Here is a 15,901-nt window from a genome sequence, read left to right as displayed (position 1 = left end):
CACTCGTACGAGAGTGTCTTAGTTTTTAAGTCCTATAAATCCGGATGACGGTTTTGAAGTTTGGAAGTGCCTTCCATAGCATAAACAACTGAGAATCACTTTTTATAATTTAAAAATGGAATTCTAATAAATGTTAAAAAAAATATTTTTATACACTATTTTTGCATTTGTGTGCGTGTGTGTGACAAAGAGAGATTGTTTTAATGTCGATTGTTAATTATATTATAATTAATATATTGTTAATGATAAAAAATACATATGTAATTACCTAATTTATAAGTGAATTTGTATAAGTGCTACAAGGCGGTTCTATTGCTCAAAATAGTATTTTGAAGGCAAACTTTAATTAATTACATTAAGAAGTTAAGTTTGGATAATTTGTGGTTATATAACTATAGTATTTATTTAAATTGTTACTATTAAACCAGTTGATAGTTTCTTACAATATAACAAGATAAATATTAATTTTCAATAATATTTTTATTTATTTATATTCATTTATAGTACAGATATTAGGTTATAACAAAAATGTACACAGGCAGGGACTTATCCCATATCGAGATTTCTTCCAGTCGACCTTGAGAACCCGAAAGAAGAAAGAAAAAAAAAATCCTATTTGTTGCCTTTATTTTAATAAAAATGTAGGTAAAGTATAAAATGTATTTTATAAGTTTAATTATTATTTTTCATATTTTAATATAACGTTAGTGGAAAAGTATTTAGCTTCGTAAAAATGTACCAATGTTATCGAATAATTGTTTATTAGTTTGGAAGCTACTAATTCAATGCTTTTGCCTTCCTTCTGTCTGTGATTAACCTTACATTGTAATTAAAAGAACAATAAATAAATTCGCATTATGTTAAGAGGTCTCTAATTGCTTTTTAAATTGAAACAAAAAAACCAAATAAAAAGCATTGTACAGAAAACGTAAAAATAAACTTTATTGCATTAAAACATAACTTTCATTAATCAGTTTTCATTAAATAATGTGTAATGGTATAATAAATATTATTATCTTATAATATTAGTTAAAGTTACAGGAGGTCGGGTATAGTTTGCATTAGCGGTGTCGGGTCTCGGCCTGGTCCGTCAACGTTTGTCCGCGAGTGTCGCTAGCGTCGCGGGGTGTGTCGGGGCGGCGGGGGCGCGGCCCGACCCGCGCCGACACACTCCGACACGCACCGACACACTCCGACACGCACCGACACGCACCGACACACTCCGACACACTCCGACCGCGGCCACTGCGCGCGCCACACGAAAATAATCATTTTGGAATGTTACTGGAAGTCTTCGTTTCTGCGGCAAACAAACATTTTCCTCCATTAAAATGTTAGTTCGAACTTTGACGGTTCCAGCGTCGGCCTAACGTTAGGACGCTACTATACGAGCTCGATCCACACTACACGCGAGTGTATGGACTCGTTCATGTACAATATATACAAAAGCGCCACCACAATAGCATAGGAACAATCAACGTGGCTTTGTTTTCTTCGAAGTGACATGACTTGTCTAAGTGTCGAGTACACTTGTCACGTTTGTCGAAATTACGCGATCTAAGTTCGACATGTTTACGCGCCAATGCTTTTTAGAGTAACGCACTCTGCTGAAATTATGCGACAGAAATTCGGCATATTTACGCAACAACAACCTTCTTTTTTTTCATTTTTAGCCGCGTAATTCGATAGTGTGTCATTACAGTAAAGAGCGTCTGTGAGAGTATGTGCGTAAACATGGCGAACTTTCGTCGCGTAATTTCGGTAGGCGTGTCGCCACACTAACGCCGCTGGATTTAGACAAATCATGCGACTGGAACACTAGACGTAAACGCTCGTATCTCTTTACTATAAAATTGGATGAGAAAGCATATGTATGACTGTGATCTATATTGTACCTCGAAGCGTGTCTACGTGTCTATTTATCGTAAGCTAGTCTAAATTATTACTAGCTTAAGTGTGGATAGCGCTTATATAGCCACTAATGTATGTTACTTGAAGACTCAAATGTTTTGTGAAATTTTACAACATTAATTTTGACAAAGTGAGGAATTATTATGATATTTTTTTTTTTCTCACACAAATCCGATGTAGCCGCAAGTCCATTTTTAGGCGTTCAGCGAAAGGAAACTCGGTTGCATGCAGGATAAGCAAGAAAAAAGGCCAATAGTTGTCACAATTATTGTTTATTAACTTTAGTGGTACCGATACAGAAACGAGATAATGTATATAATGTCGCGTGGTATACGCTGAGCGAGCACGCACACCGACGCAGTAGAGCAAATATAAAAATAAAAAGTTACATGAGCCTACTTCATACTTATGAGAGCTACAATACATCACTTCTAACCAGTGTGTCCAACAAATCTACAATTTATAATTCATAATTCATTTAACAAACATACCATCCACTCTTACTATTTGCATGGAACAAACTGGCTGATCTTACTATGACATTTGGCTGATTTACTGTGAAATGTTGTTACTGTGGGACAAATGATGTGATTTACAACTTTGCTGCCCTTTTACTTATATTAATTAATTTGTTCAATATATTCGTACAAGCTGCGTTTGATGGCTATATACAGTGATACCTTGATACATAAAAAAAAAAAAAAAACATTCTGTACAAGAATTAAGAAAAATAAAGTGCTTTTTAATTGCGTTCGAAATTTAAATTATCCTGTATGCGCTGTATAGTGTAGCCGAACTATCGATAGACGGTTTCAGAATATATAATAACATCGACAATTGTGGACATCGGTTTATCGAGGGAGAAGGCAAGAACTAGGAATCGGCGTATATGCTTAAGCTGAATTTTGAAATTGGAGCGAGAAGTAAGATACGATAGAGGTTGTCGATATTGAGTATTTTCCGTGGAGCATTTCAACATAGATCTCAATAGGATCATGGATGATGCGAAAATATACATAGATTGCATAATTAGTAAAATGCTAAATGTTAATCGCATTGTAATTACATTAGCCACATGAATATAATCAATAATGAACTTTTGCCTATATTTAGCAGTTTGTTTCGATAGTATCGACATTATCAACTGGAACATCTCAGCGGCTATCTATATCTACTATCGATAGAGTTGGTACCGATCGGCAGCACTATCAAATACAAAGGAAACATCCAAAACTGTTTTAAAAAAAAAATACCCTTACAAAGCCTTTTGGCCCTTCGTGGTCTATGGATTTTATCAATCAATTTGTATGAAGATATTATTTTCGCATATCTTATCTCTTATCAATACTTTGAAGGTAAATATTTATATTTGATCGAAATGTATGAGGGGACATAGTTAATAAACCTATATAGAAGCAGCTTATACTAAATATATTAAATTCAATATTAAAAAAAAAAATCTCGAATAGTCTATAAATTGCAATGAGTAAAAGAGCAACATTTACTGACGAACGAAACAATATACCACGTATGATTCGGACGTGTGTACATCCATAGCCCGTGACACCATAACGTTTACGTGACTTACAAATATACGAATCGTGTTATATCGATACAGATCCTCCGACCCACACATACACAGCTGTCATCGTAAGATAAACGGTAACAAGCGCACGCAGCTTCATCGTAACGGGTAACATATAATATACGACCAATACAATGTTTATTTAGGCAATATCATTACGTTTACTAGATTCAGGGCTCGAGTTTTACAATAAAAACAATACGCCGAATAAAAACATGCTGTTAGCCTTATTTCCACGATACAAAAGTGTGTCTTTTCATGTTAATAGGTTTATACTTAAGACGACAGCGTACAGTTACAGTGATGTCCCACAATGCTCGTGGTACAGTTTCATCGCCAATGTCTTCATCAACTGCCACGAGCACATCGTTGGAAACTTTACAAGCGTGAAAGTTAGATTTAGAGAGAGAAGGAACACAAAATTTCATAATGCGAGAATGAGCCAACACTATATTTGTTGTTAACCTTTTAACCTCCATGCATACTGAAAACTTACCAGTGGTTTCTGAAAATTCAAATGATCAAAATTAAATTTTGTTGAGGGTAAATTATACGCCAATAAATTCTGTGGACGGTGAAAAGGTTTTTTAAGTGATGCTCGCAATATGAATATATGATATTAGCACGGCACGAGAAGGGGCAGGCAGCGATATAATTACATATCATATTTGTTCTATATCTCATTATTAATAATTTAGTAATACAACTCCTGTTTTAAACTGTCAAAAATCTTCGCCGGTAAGTCGATAGTACGAAGTGTATTTATTTCTTTACAATAATTCCATTAGCCATCTAGAATATTATTTAAAAGGCGGAATATACTTGGCTCGATTATTTATTGCAATCTCAGAATGTCTTTTTAACAAATTTAGCAATTGAAATTTTTAATGTAAAATAAAAAGAAATAATATGCAATAACCAATTAATTCAGTCTTATTTTTGACTGTTTATGTACTGTTTTAATAAAAAAAAAAATATAAGTATTTAATTAGCCAATAAGAGAAGCGATTTTGTAATGCCATTCTTTAAACTTCCCTCTTCTTTATAATTACCCGCATCGGCAAGGACAAAGTAGTACTTCTTTATTAAATAAATTAAATGGAATAAAATCAAATATTATTATTTCACGTAAATCTCTAAAGAGTGAGAGATCAGAGAGAGAGAGAGAGTGTGTGTTTCACTTGCACCGTACATACTTTAATCTTAATTTTACATTTCTATAACTTTAGCCTTAGAATATGTCCATTCCCGTGCCGGCTAGCGACATACTATGTACACGCGTGTGAGCAAGGAGCTATCTGTATCGGTGTTGGTGTGTTGCGCGGCGCGGGCCTGGCGCCTAGCGTTTACCGTTGTTGTAAGAGAGGCCCCGCAGCGGCGCCTTGAAGTTCGCGGCGGCCTGTTGTTGGATCTGGTACGCGAGCGGGTGGATCTTGAAGCCGTACAGCCTGGACAAAGAGCGTTTTTACGCTTTTAAAATACTCACGACTCTATTCTAGGCAAAGGTAGTCTAAGATATCAATTTTGTAACAAATTATGAAGTACAGTTTTATAAAAGAAGAAAATTTTGATTTTCTACTACCATGTCCATGTACCATGATATGACATAGTCAATTTAATATAGCTGGAGAGACGTCAATGAATTGTTTAAAGTCGACGAGGAATATCGATTTTATAATGAACTAGCGACCCGCCCCGGTTTTGCACGGGTGCAATGCTGATACTAAATATACCTACCTACTACAGTATATCCTTAAAAGAAACGTTTATAGTTTTTAGTAGAATAGTGCTGTTCATATCTATAGGGTACGGTTACTACTTTCCATAAGGTGGGCCATCAGCTTGTTAAGCATTCTAAGTGTCATGAAAAAAGTAGCAACGGCCCATCCACAGAGTTTTAAGAACTGGTAATCAATGATGAAACGGCAAACATAGAAGTTAATGTAGGACCACATGCAGTTACAGCTTCAGATGTGTTGCAAGCTATTGATATATCTAAATGGGTCAGAACTGTACCTTGTGGCATTGAAAAGTTCTTATCAAATGTGGACAATGAAAATGTGACTCACCTAGGTACAAATTGGGAGGCCGGGCGCTTGGGGCGCGACTCCGGGTGCACCATGAACACCATATGAGGGAACCCGGTGCCGAAGTAGGCGCCGTCGGTGTGGTGATGGCGCGAGGACTTGGGGGTGTACACCTCCATGCAGCGCGGACAGTACAACTTCACCATTGCCTCGCCAGGCACGTCAGATAGACCTGCAGAATAATAATAATTAGTATATAATATGTATAAATCGTAGTTCAGAAATAGAATAGACCATTCCGTCCTTTTCCGTGGGTGTCGTAAAAAGTGATTAAGGGATGGTCGAGGGATGGGCAGCAGCGTCCCTCTTAAAACATCACCAAAGACTAATTACAGTTGCCAATTTGCCTACACACAATGTACATATATCTAAATATAACACATCAAAGTTTAGAAAAAGAATTAATTGACTTCAGCTTTGAAGACTCACATCTCTTATTCAAATGATAGCAGAATGAATATTTAATATAAATAAAAACAGAAGATCACATGAGTATTGATAAAATGCAGACCCCGAGAAAAGTTGTAAATTAATTTAACAATTGATATGTTATTGAGTGAGAAAGAAATGCTGTGTATTGCTGTCTCGTTTCGTCTCAAATACGTAATGATAACGTATCTATCGACAGATTCGTTTGGCACATGTTCAGGGGGGGGGGGGGGATAATGGAGTTAATAAAGCCCTCTTTCTAAAATCCAACTTTACAAATTAATTTGTATATGTACAATTACTTGTTCCTTCTTAGTTACTCATTTCAATAAAAATATTGGAATTAGTTTTAATCAAACTAATGCATCCACAACAAATCACTACGATCACGGTTACTGTAACGGCAGACCATTTAAGTTTACCGTTTTCCATAATTTATACAGTGAGATAATAATAATAATAATAACTTTATTGCATAACCATGATAGTAACTAACTCAGCACTGAAAATTACAGTAAAAGTAGATACAAATTCATTTGTACATTTGGATCAGTTTAAACATCTGTGTCTGAACTAGGTTATGAAACCTGTATATCAAACAACAGCGCCCAACCCTCATTACATAGTATAATATTAGTTTAGCTAAATTTTTAGTGCTACATATAGAATGTTAATAATAGTGATTTACAACATTGTGTCCGTTCACAATACAGACAATTATAAATCAATCATATTTAGGAAATAATCACACCGAGAAAACAACAAATTATATTGGAGTAATAACATTCTTAACATTTTTTTTTGTAATTTAGAAATGCAAACACGTTAAAGGACCAATCGAAGGAAAATAGTAACCGTCACCTATATAACAGTACCATGGACATAACAGTGTATACTGTATCACCCATGATTCCTTTCATGTGTTGCCATTCCTGAGGACTAAGGTTTTATACCTCTGTACCCTGTAATTTCAATACTCTAACAAACTGAAACACAGCCATGCAGTGTTTCACGATAGAAACACGAATAGGACAAGGTACCAAAGCAAGTAACTTTTATACTAAGGCTCCCTCTAGAAACATGTCCATACCCTGTTATGCATAACATTTTCTTTTTTAATTAAGCATATCACTCACCAAGTGGAAGCATTGTTTGACACTCGCAGTAAACACGTGGGCAATGTCCAAAGTCGCCAGATTGGAATTTTTCTAACATTTGACCGATACCTCTGTAAGATAAAATTATAGGTTACTTGGTGAGTTTTCAAATAAAGCATTATGATTATGTAACTAAATAGAAAATTATAATTTCATGTATCTCCATGCTCTATAGCAGGGGTTCCCAAACTTATTTTGTCTACTGCTCACTTTGAGAATAAATAATTTTTGAGCACCCCCTTTTTTTCACTTACTTAAAAACCACTATTACTTCAAGAACAACAAATTACCCTCTAAGCCTCTACACAACACCCCCATTTTTTTCTGGGTCTCTTGCCGCCCCCTTTAGGCCTGCAGCGCCCACAAGGGGGCGTTAGCGCCCATTTTGGGAAAGGTTGCTCTATAATAATCCAAAGACACTATTAATTTTCATTCTAAGGTAATAAAAATAATAGTCAGTAGTCAATAATCTTTATAAGTACTAAGTACCCTGTAAACATCAGGGTAACAATAGATTTCATTTATTCTTTATTGACCACTATTAAATAAAATGTTCGATAAAAATCACGTCACTAGACTTAATCTAGTCTTATTTATTTATTTATTGCATTCCATAATAATTTATTAATACATAATACATAATTATTACATAAGGTTTCAATTTTGGACCCTGTTGGGCACAGCAAGTAGGAGGGAGTTTAACTAGTCATTAATCTAGTGGATTCGATTTTCCTATGTAAATTAAAAAGCATCCTATACGTTGGTTTAGAAATTATTTGTATATTTATATAATATAGTTCATCTTACCGGTTCGTTAATATATAGCGTGCATGTATCAGCCCATAAAGTATTTCCGAGGCTTGCTCCACTAGGTCCGACTGATTTGGATTATCATCCAGGTCATCATCTAGACAAAACAATGAAAATTTATCATTTAAACAGTGTTAAGTAAGATAGAACTAACACAATATAGACTTCACTGTCTAAAATAAAAGATTATTTATTTAAAAAAATATATGTCAAAGAGAGACAACAATGGTTACTTAGTCAGTTAATAAATTCATCCTTATTTATGACTGTAATGTTGAAGGAGAACATGTTTAAAAATATTATTGTAAGAATTACAAAATAATGCAAATTAATAGATTTGCATTTCATAGTTAATTACAAAATAACACATCCAAAATTTATTACATAGTTTATCTGTGAATTTTCCGATGTGGTTCTGTAAAAAATATGTATTGAGCACAGTTTGCTCATGCCAATATGTTGATATACAACATCTAAAATAGTTGTTTCTGATACTCTTAACTAATGCTGAAAGCAGCATCTTATTTAAAAGACCGTCCAAATTGAGTTGTATTGAGAAATTGGCTCTCTCCCTCGCCTGAACAGACCATGCCATTTAAAAATCATAGTTTTTTAGGAGCAGAGTCCTCATAAATAGCTAATATTTTTTGAAAAACAGTGGAGAACTTTATGATGGTGTGTTAAATTTTTTTCATAGTACTTTATTTCTTTCTGATCGACTCGTTTACTTGTTAATAACTTGAAAACTAATGAATCAATTAGGCTGGAATTTGTTATGTAATAGTAACTATGAGTGACTCAATTAGCACCTGATTATAATTTTATATTGACGAGATCGCAAGACTTTACTGAACTTTTAGGCTTTTTCATAGATTGTGACATAAAAATGGTTGAGAAACAATGCCCTAACAAACACGGAAAAATATAAAGGCGATGAAGCTCCTTTTAAATCTAACTCAAAAATTTTAACCTGTCTTTTTTTCTCTCTATACAACTTAGAGTGGCAAACAAGCTGACGGCTCACCTGATGGAAAGTGGTAACCGTCGCCTATAGACATGAGCAGTACCATGGATATAACAGAGTACATTGTTTCGCCCATGGTACCCCCCCATGCATTGTCACTCCTGAGGAGTCGGATGTTATTCCTCTGTACCCTGTAAATTCACACTATGGCGTATCACGTCCTTCAAATCGAAACACAGCCATGCAAATACAACTGCTTTACAGTTGAAACACGAATGTGACAGAGGTAGCCAAGCAAACGACTTTTGTACAGTCTCCCTCTCATTATATGAATTACATATAATTATGTATGTAACTATCTCTTTTAGAGATAAGTTCGCCTTTACAAACATTGTTATTAACTTCTTGTTGTTACTGTATGTTTTAGTACAATAAAGAATATATATCTTGGAACAATGTCAGTCTTTATTATCATATTTTTTTTTAATGGGTGATAATGGAATGGTAACCCGGTATCGGTATACACCGGCAGGGCACCAGTGAAGAATGATAGATGAGGATGAAGCAGGCCAGTTAGCCCATCGTGACGAATTCAACAAGAATTGTTCACGATGGTTTCCAGGGGGAACCACATGGAGGTCGACCTAATAGGACATATTGCTAACGATGGGGCTGTCAAACTCCATTGCTAACAATCCCTTTTACCCCCTTCATTATCATATTTAGAACCTACCAGCTGCATCTCACATATTTGCCTGTATGATTGAAATAAAGTATCCTGTGGTGTATGTGGTGTAAAAATGGTCCATCTGTGTAACAAATTCTATTTAAATCTGTTACTCAAACAAACTCTACTCGTACTCGGTAACAAACAATTTAATATTTTTACAAATATTGACATCTATATGTTAAGTACTTAAGTTTAAAGATCATTATATTTGTCATATATATTAATGTGGGTACTCTTATACTTTGTTAAATAATAAAGTGTACTAATGTAGGTAGAACATGTTTCAACATGACATAAACTGATTCAAGCTACACAGCACATTTTATTTCGCAATATAATTAGAACATATTAATATTATAAATATCTAATTTTTTTACAAAATATGTAATAATATCTGTATATGTATATAAATTTATGTAAGATCAAGTTGTCCAACCAGCAATCCCCCCCCCCCCCCTTATGTGGGAGGCCTATGTACAGCAATGGACAATTAATGACTGATATAATAATAAAAAGACCAAGTTGTCAACAGAAATATCAATAAAAACAGTAAACAAGTTTAATTCGAGAGCTGTGAATAGTGATCTTGGACCAAGGGTTAAATTTTTCAAATTAATATCCCAATATTGTTAATGTAAAATAAACATTTTTATCTATTTTCCATTAAAATTATCAGTGATCACATTGTGTTACCAGCAAACATACATAATGTATATATAATCCATGTAGACATGAGTTTTATAAATATTAAAATACATTTATGAAAGATTATTTTAATTTGTGTGGATAAACAGTAGGCTTTGAGACATGTAGTTAAGAAGAAATGGAGGGTTAGCAGTTATTTTATTATTACTTACACATGTACAGAAAATTATTAATACATGTAGCATAAAAAAACAATAACAATTTACTAACTCACCTGGCTCCAAATCTAAAATCATATCCAAGGCTTGCCTATAATGCGGAACTTGTTCATTGAGCCCAGTCAGGTTAAACTTGTCATTAATGTAGTCTTCATCAACCTGAAAGTAAATCATTAGTATCATTATTTCCACAAAGTGCATCAACTCATCAAATTACTAAACTCACCTCACAGAAATATTCGTTCCCGCGTAGTCCGCAGAACCAAGAAATCCAAGACACCTCCTCCGAGCTGCTCATTTTTCTAAAACAATGAAATTTGTTATCGAAAATTCTAGGTGTGATACACATTAGACGTAATAATACCGAATGCTTTTGAATGCAAGCTGTAATGAAATGAACACATACCAAGGTTTTCAGTTGTAATTCGATAATATTTTATAAGCGAACACTGTAATTTTGATAGAGGAAAATATTTTAAATTTCAATATGATATGAAACTTTCTTTTTGAAGAGTTTTAATAGTAATATCACGACAAACCTCACCTTTTCGTGCCTTGATTAGCCACGCTTGAAGGAACGGACGGGTGGTATTCACTCACTTGCGGTGTGTGAAAGAGAAAGAAAACTTTTTGACAGTTATGAAGCGTGTCTCTCTATTCTAAATCTATGACGTCCCTATAGCTAACGCTAAAGGAAGGTATAGACGGTTAAGCACCGATTACGATTACATAAAAAATAAAAAATATTTAACCAAACCAATTTGCAAGAAGTAATTTTTTTGTAACGCAGAATGACCTAATGGAAAGTGATAATATATATACATGAACAATACATAGAAATAACAGTGCTCCCTGTTTTGCTATTCCTAAGGACTAAGGTGTCATGGAAATGGAAATTTCAAATAAAACTAGTTCTAAAAGGTCATGGTCTCGTAGAAGAATCTCTCATGCTTACCGGAGGTAAACGCAAATCTAAAGAAGTTAGCTGTCAGGGATAAGTCGAAGAAATGCAATTACTGGTTAATTATTACGAATTACTGCATTACTTACAGAAAAGATACAAAGAAAGATTGACCTGTTATTTTTCATCGTGCCTCCCACCAAATTGTTTACAATTACTCCTCTCCATCCAAAGGTTCCCTGGAAGAGATTGCTCTTAGCGATAAGGTCACCCAATGTTTTTTATTGTGATTATTTCTTTTAATTATTTATATTTATAATAAGTTTACTATCGTAATCTTTTGGAGGAAACAATAAAGAGCATCTATCTATCTATCTGTTACAGCGGTGCTGATTATGGTGGTGAAAGCTTTGTATAAGCCAAGATTGGCGATGCTATGCCAACAGATTTTACAGATATAGATCCTGGAAAAGAACTATGAGCTTCAAGAAAAGATGTTAGATTTTGTAGTATACCAATATAGATGAAAGTATGGTTACCTTTTGTTATTGCCTGTTACTTATATGCCATTCTATATTTAAATAAAATTCTGTCTAATTTTCTCTTGGACAATTCGTAATCTTATTTTTGCTTAAATATTTTTATAATACATATTTATCATAAGGATAATTTTAGTTCTAAAATCGCTCAGCAGAGGCGGCAAAAACGGATATTCACTACTTGAGTAATAATGTCTGTGAAACAACAAATATTTAAAAAATCTGACTGTCAATAATTTTAAGGAAGTAAATGAAATTTTGTTTATCTTTTGAACTGTTTTCTACTGTATCTCTATTTTATTTATTTTAATTTTTTGTAATCTGTCATCTTATTCTTATTAGTTACAACTAATTAGTAAAAAAGATTAATTTTATTGTTGTGTGTAAGTAGTAAAGTACCTTTTTTAATTATCCTAAACTTTTATTCTGTGTACTGAAGTATTTTCTTTAATAAATTTATCTGCAATATTTAACTTAAATAAGAGGTGCGAACCGCGGCGGGCGCTCACTGACCATGCTTATATTTATTATTGTATCTAAATTACATTATTTGATACAAAAGTTTTTATGGATATGAATCATCAGTCAATTTCATATCAGTGATTAATTTCTAAATTGCATGCAGAACAGGATGTAGAATCTGTAATTATACATATTAAGAGTTTGTATTGGACAAATTTTAATCTATTAAATATGTATTATAAAAAAATCTGACAGTTATTAAATTTAATATCTTGTTTGCAAAAACTTCAGTCATTTATACTAAAGTTTTTTGTGTACTTATGATCTTAAGTAAGTATTTAATTATTGAAATCCAAAATGTGAAATGAACTTTAGGCTCTGAGTAGCAATCTAATAATGTGCCTGAAGATTCCATATTTAGAAATGAAACTTGTTTTGCAAAACATGCTTGAATGAAATGATAACCAAAGATAGCTAATATGGAAAGTTTTAAAATTTCTGGTAATAATGATGATGATATTTGATTGTTGGCAGTCACACATACTAATGGTAGTAGAATTTAATAAAATTCTAATCAAGTAACTGCTTATATGAACATTTGTAAAATAACATCTTATTCTGTAAAACATTCAGTCTTATATGTTTCAATAAAGCTTCTATTTTATTTCAGTGGTGTAATTGTGACATTTCTAGTCATGGTTTCCACTAATGAACCAGAAGCTTTGTTCTCAAGTGGCACAGACAAGAATGCAGACCTGGTAACTTCTTTTCTAACTTTATTTAGTTTCATACTATTTGTAAGAATACACTAATAGTCACCCAATGCACCATACTGAGACAGCATACCCAAGATACGGGCAACTTCATTCTTATTAAATAAAAAGATAAAAATTAATTGTCATTGAGTATTTTATTAGCGCATGCCATAATATTTGTCTGTTTACATGTATAATCTGTTTATTTATAACTGACATATTTATTAAATGATCTCAGCATGTTTTATTTTATCTGAATTAGTTATTTAATATTAAACTAAAAAATAACAATAATGTATAAATTGATTAATATACAAATATTTTTGTTACTTATTCCTGTTAAATGACTTGCTAGGATTGTCTAGTATCTAGTAATGTGAAAAAAAGATTAACTATGTTTAATTAGATAAACTAATTTTCACCAAACTATCCTATTGTATTGTTTATATCTTGGCAGATTTTCATGTGTCCATCACATATTTACAAAAAAAAAAATTTTTTTTGTGTGTCATTTGTCTGGAACCTAAACTGTAAACTCTGTTCTTAATTATATGATATGTGAAGAAGTGGTAGGATAGTGGTATTTATGTAATACTCACTTTTTTTGCATGACAGATATATTTACTGACCACAATAAAAAGTTCTCTATATCATTCTCCATTTCAATAGCATGTGTATACCAAATTTCATTTGCTGTCACATTTATAATATTGTAAGGAATAATTGTTTACATACATACATATCTGTCACACCTGTTTCCCTTAATTATATGTATATTACATAAATATATAATTAGATGAATGAAGTAATAAATTTATTTTTTAATTTTTTTTTTTTCAGTCTGGCTATGGAATAGTGTCAGTGTTACACAAGTGTCAGTCTAAGGATGCAAGAAAACTATGTATATATGATCCTGTATACAAAATAAAACAGTCAGTCAAAAAATATTATGACATAGGGGGAACATATACAAACTCTGAATCTGATCTTTGGTTTTACTTAACAGCCTTCCCATTCTCAGAGCAGAACTATTTATTAAATCTTTTTGTGTGCCACAGAAAAATTGGGAATGTAACAATTGCTGTTAATTTAAATGGCGTCACACAAAAACAAATACTGAAAAGTTTACGTCCTAACGAACATTATCACTTAAAAACATTCCTCCTGAGAGAGGAAGACTTACAATTGTTGGGTGATCAAAATCTTTATATATCTGTGTCTATTGATAACCAGACAAATCAGCTAATAGACAGTGAGATTATTAAGAAAATGAAACTTCAACAGAATTTGAGCGAAGTCATACTGAAACAAGAGGAAACTGATTTTATATTAGAATCTGTAAGTAAGAAAAAGTTTCCAACACATAAAATCGTTGTGGGGGCGCACAGTCCTGTTCTTAGGGCAATAATAGAATCAGGGAAGACTTCTGCTTCATTGGACCTCTCCGACGAAACTATGGAGCTATTCTTAGAATTCTTGTACAAGGGAACTATAAGAAGTATAAAAGAGAGAGATTGCATTCAATTACAAGATGTTGCTGACAAATTGAAAATGGAAAATTTGTTCTTACTAACCCAGTATGTATTTGAAACTCAGATTAATTTGGATAATGCTATCAAAATAGCACAGTTAGCAAAGAAATATAATTTGGAGACACTTTGGTTCAAAGTGTGTGCCTTCATTCAAAAAAATCCACAAGTGATGGCCACAGAAGGCTGGAAATCTCTTACTGATGTTGATTTAGCCAAACAATTATGCCAACAGTTTGTTAAATAATTAATATTTATCATAACATCATATAGTTTGTATAAAAATGTATTATAACAATGATATATAAAGTTAGGGTAATCATTCAGTTACTTGTTTTTTTATATATGAATGGGGTACCTACCCCCTATAATGAGCAATTTACTGTAATGATATCTAAATACTTAACATTTTAATAGGTACTGTGAACATAAGGATACTTGGTAATTATTTTTGTATAAATACTGCATGTATAATGAGGGGGTTGATTTTGAGGCACTTTCTCAAAATCTCTTTCTAAAATAAAAAATTCAGAGATTAAATTGCTAATAGATTTAAGTCAAAATTATTATAAATTTAACTTACAGTAGTCCATAACACAGTGATTTTATGAAATGATATTTTTTTTTTATTAATTTATTTATTTCTCAATGATCAAATTAAAATAATAGGTTAAGGGGTAGAGAAATAGCGCCGAAGAATCAACCCCACTATATGCGAGGGAAGTTCACCCTAAGTTCCAAACCGGCCAATGTGCACAAGTCAAATGCAGTCTCTAATTTGTGAGGCAAACTATGAATATGTACAAAGTTAGATATGTATGTAAGAATAGTGTTGCTACAGCGTACGCACGAAAGGGAAGAAATATTGTTATTCTTTTATGTATTTTTATATATATATTCTTTTATTTAGTTTTTTGTGTATATCTAAGTCTGTTATGATTTGTGTACTGTAAGTAATGCAGATAAAAAATGTATCTATCTATCTAATAAATGCTTGTGTTATAGTCTCATTAGAACAATAAGGAATTTACTATAAAATTGTATATATGTAGATATGTTTGTGGCTGCGTCCACTATAAGATGCTTACAATAAATCTGTTCAAATCATATCATTTTCCTTGTTAGAGCCTTATATCTCATTACCCTTACGCCCAAACTCCTAAACAGAAGATATGAGTT

At 32.8% G+C, this 15,901-nt stretch overlaps 2 protein-coding genes across 4 annotated transcripts; one reads left to right on the top strand and one right to left on the bottom strand.

Annotated features, from left to right (window-relative positions):
* Positions 1–915: 915 nt before the first annotated feature.
* LOC113522436 (casein kinase II subunit beta) lies at positions 916–11,217 on the bottom strand. 2 transcript variants are annotated; one of them, XM_026908112.3, is made up of 9 exons: positions 11,081–11,103; positions 10,943–10,985; positions 10,763–10,838; positions 10,593–10,695; positions 7,977–8,076; positions 7,149–7,240; positions 5,566–5,755; positions 4,847–4,944; positions 916–1,300 (listed from the first exon to the last, which is right to left on the bottom strand). In XM_026908112.3, the coding sequence occupies exons 3-9, from the start codon at positions 10,832–10,834 to the stop codon at positions 1,269–1,271; spliced, it is 687 nt and encodes a 228-aa protein (XP_026763913.1). In that variant the 5' UTR covers positions 10,835–10,838; positions 10,943–10,985; positions 11,081–11,103; the 3' UTR covers positions 916–1,268. The 2 variants fall into 2 exon arrangements, with proteins under 2 accessions (XP_026763913.1, XP_026763912.1); XM_026908111.3 differs by lacking the exon at positions 10,943–10,985 and having other exon boundaries at positions 11,081–11,217.
* Positions 11,218–12,197: 980 nt separating this feature from the next.
* On the top strand, positions 12,198–15,829 carry LOC113522561 (uncharacterized). Of its 2 annotated transcripts, none has more exons than XM_026908288.3 (3): positions 12,198–12,359; positions 13,109–13,196; positions 14,034–15,829. In XM_026908288.3, the coding sequence occupies exons 2-3, from the start codon at positions 13,134–13,136 to the stop codon at positions 14,967–14,969; spliced, it is 999 nt and encodes a 332-aa protein (XP_026764089.2). In that variant the 5' UTR covers positions 12,198–12,359; positions 13,109–13,133; the 3' UTR covers positions 14,970–15,829. The 2 variants fall into 2 exon arrangements, with proteins under 2 accessions (XP_026764089.2, XP_026764088.2); XM_026908287.3 differs by lacking the exon at positions 12,198–12,359 and adding an exon at positions 12,406–12,768.
* The last annotated feature ends 72 nt before the right edge of the window (positions 15,830–15,901 follow it).

This window comes from Galleria mellonella, unplaced genomic scaffold (assembly GCF_026898425.1).
Source record: "Galleria mellonella isolate WM207_F2 unplaced genomic scaffold, CSIRO_AGI_GalMel_v1 utg962, whole genome shotgun sequence".
Lineage (NCBI taxonomy): Eukaryota > Metazoa > Arthropoda > Insecta > Lepidoptera > Pyralidae > Galleria > Galleria mellonella.
Note: the sequence above shows the minus strand (reverse complement) of the source record. Positions and strands in the feature narration are given on the sequence as shown.

Coding starts and splice junctions, on each gene's coding strand:
- LOC113522561 (XM_026908288.3), top strand. CDS start 13,134: ATGGTTTCCACTAATGAACCAGAAGCTTTGTTCTCAAGTGGCACAGAC. Junction 13,197..14,033: donor CAGACAAGAATGCAGACCTG/GTAACTTCTTTT, acceptor TTTTTTTTTCAG/TCTGGCTATGGAATAGTGTC.
- LOC113522436 (XM_026908111.3), bottom strand. CDS start 10,834: ATGAGCAGCTCGGAGGAGGTGTCTTGGATTTCTTGGTTCTGCGGACTA. Junction 8,077..10,592: donor GATTTTAGATTTGGAGCCAG/GTGAGTTAGTAA, acceptor TGTTTTGTCTAG/ATGATGACCTGGATGATAAT. Junction 1,301..4,846: donor GGGCCTCTCTTACAACAACG/GTAAACGCTAGG, acceptor TGTTTGCCGCAG/AAACGAAGACTTCCAGTAAC.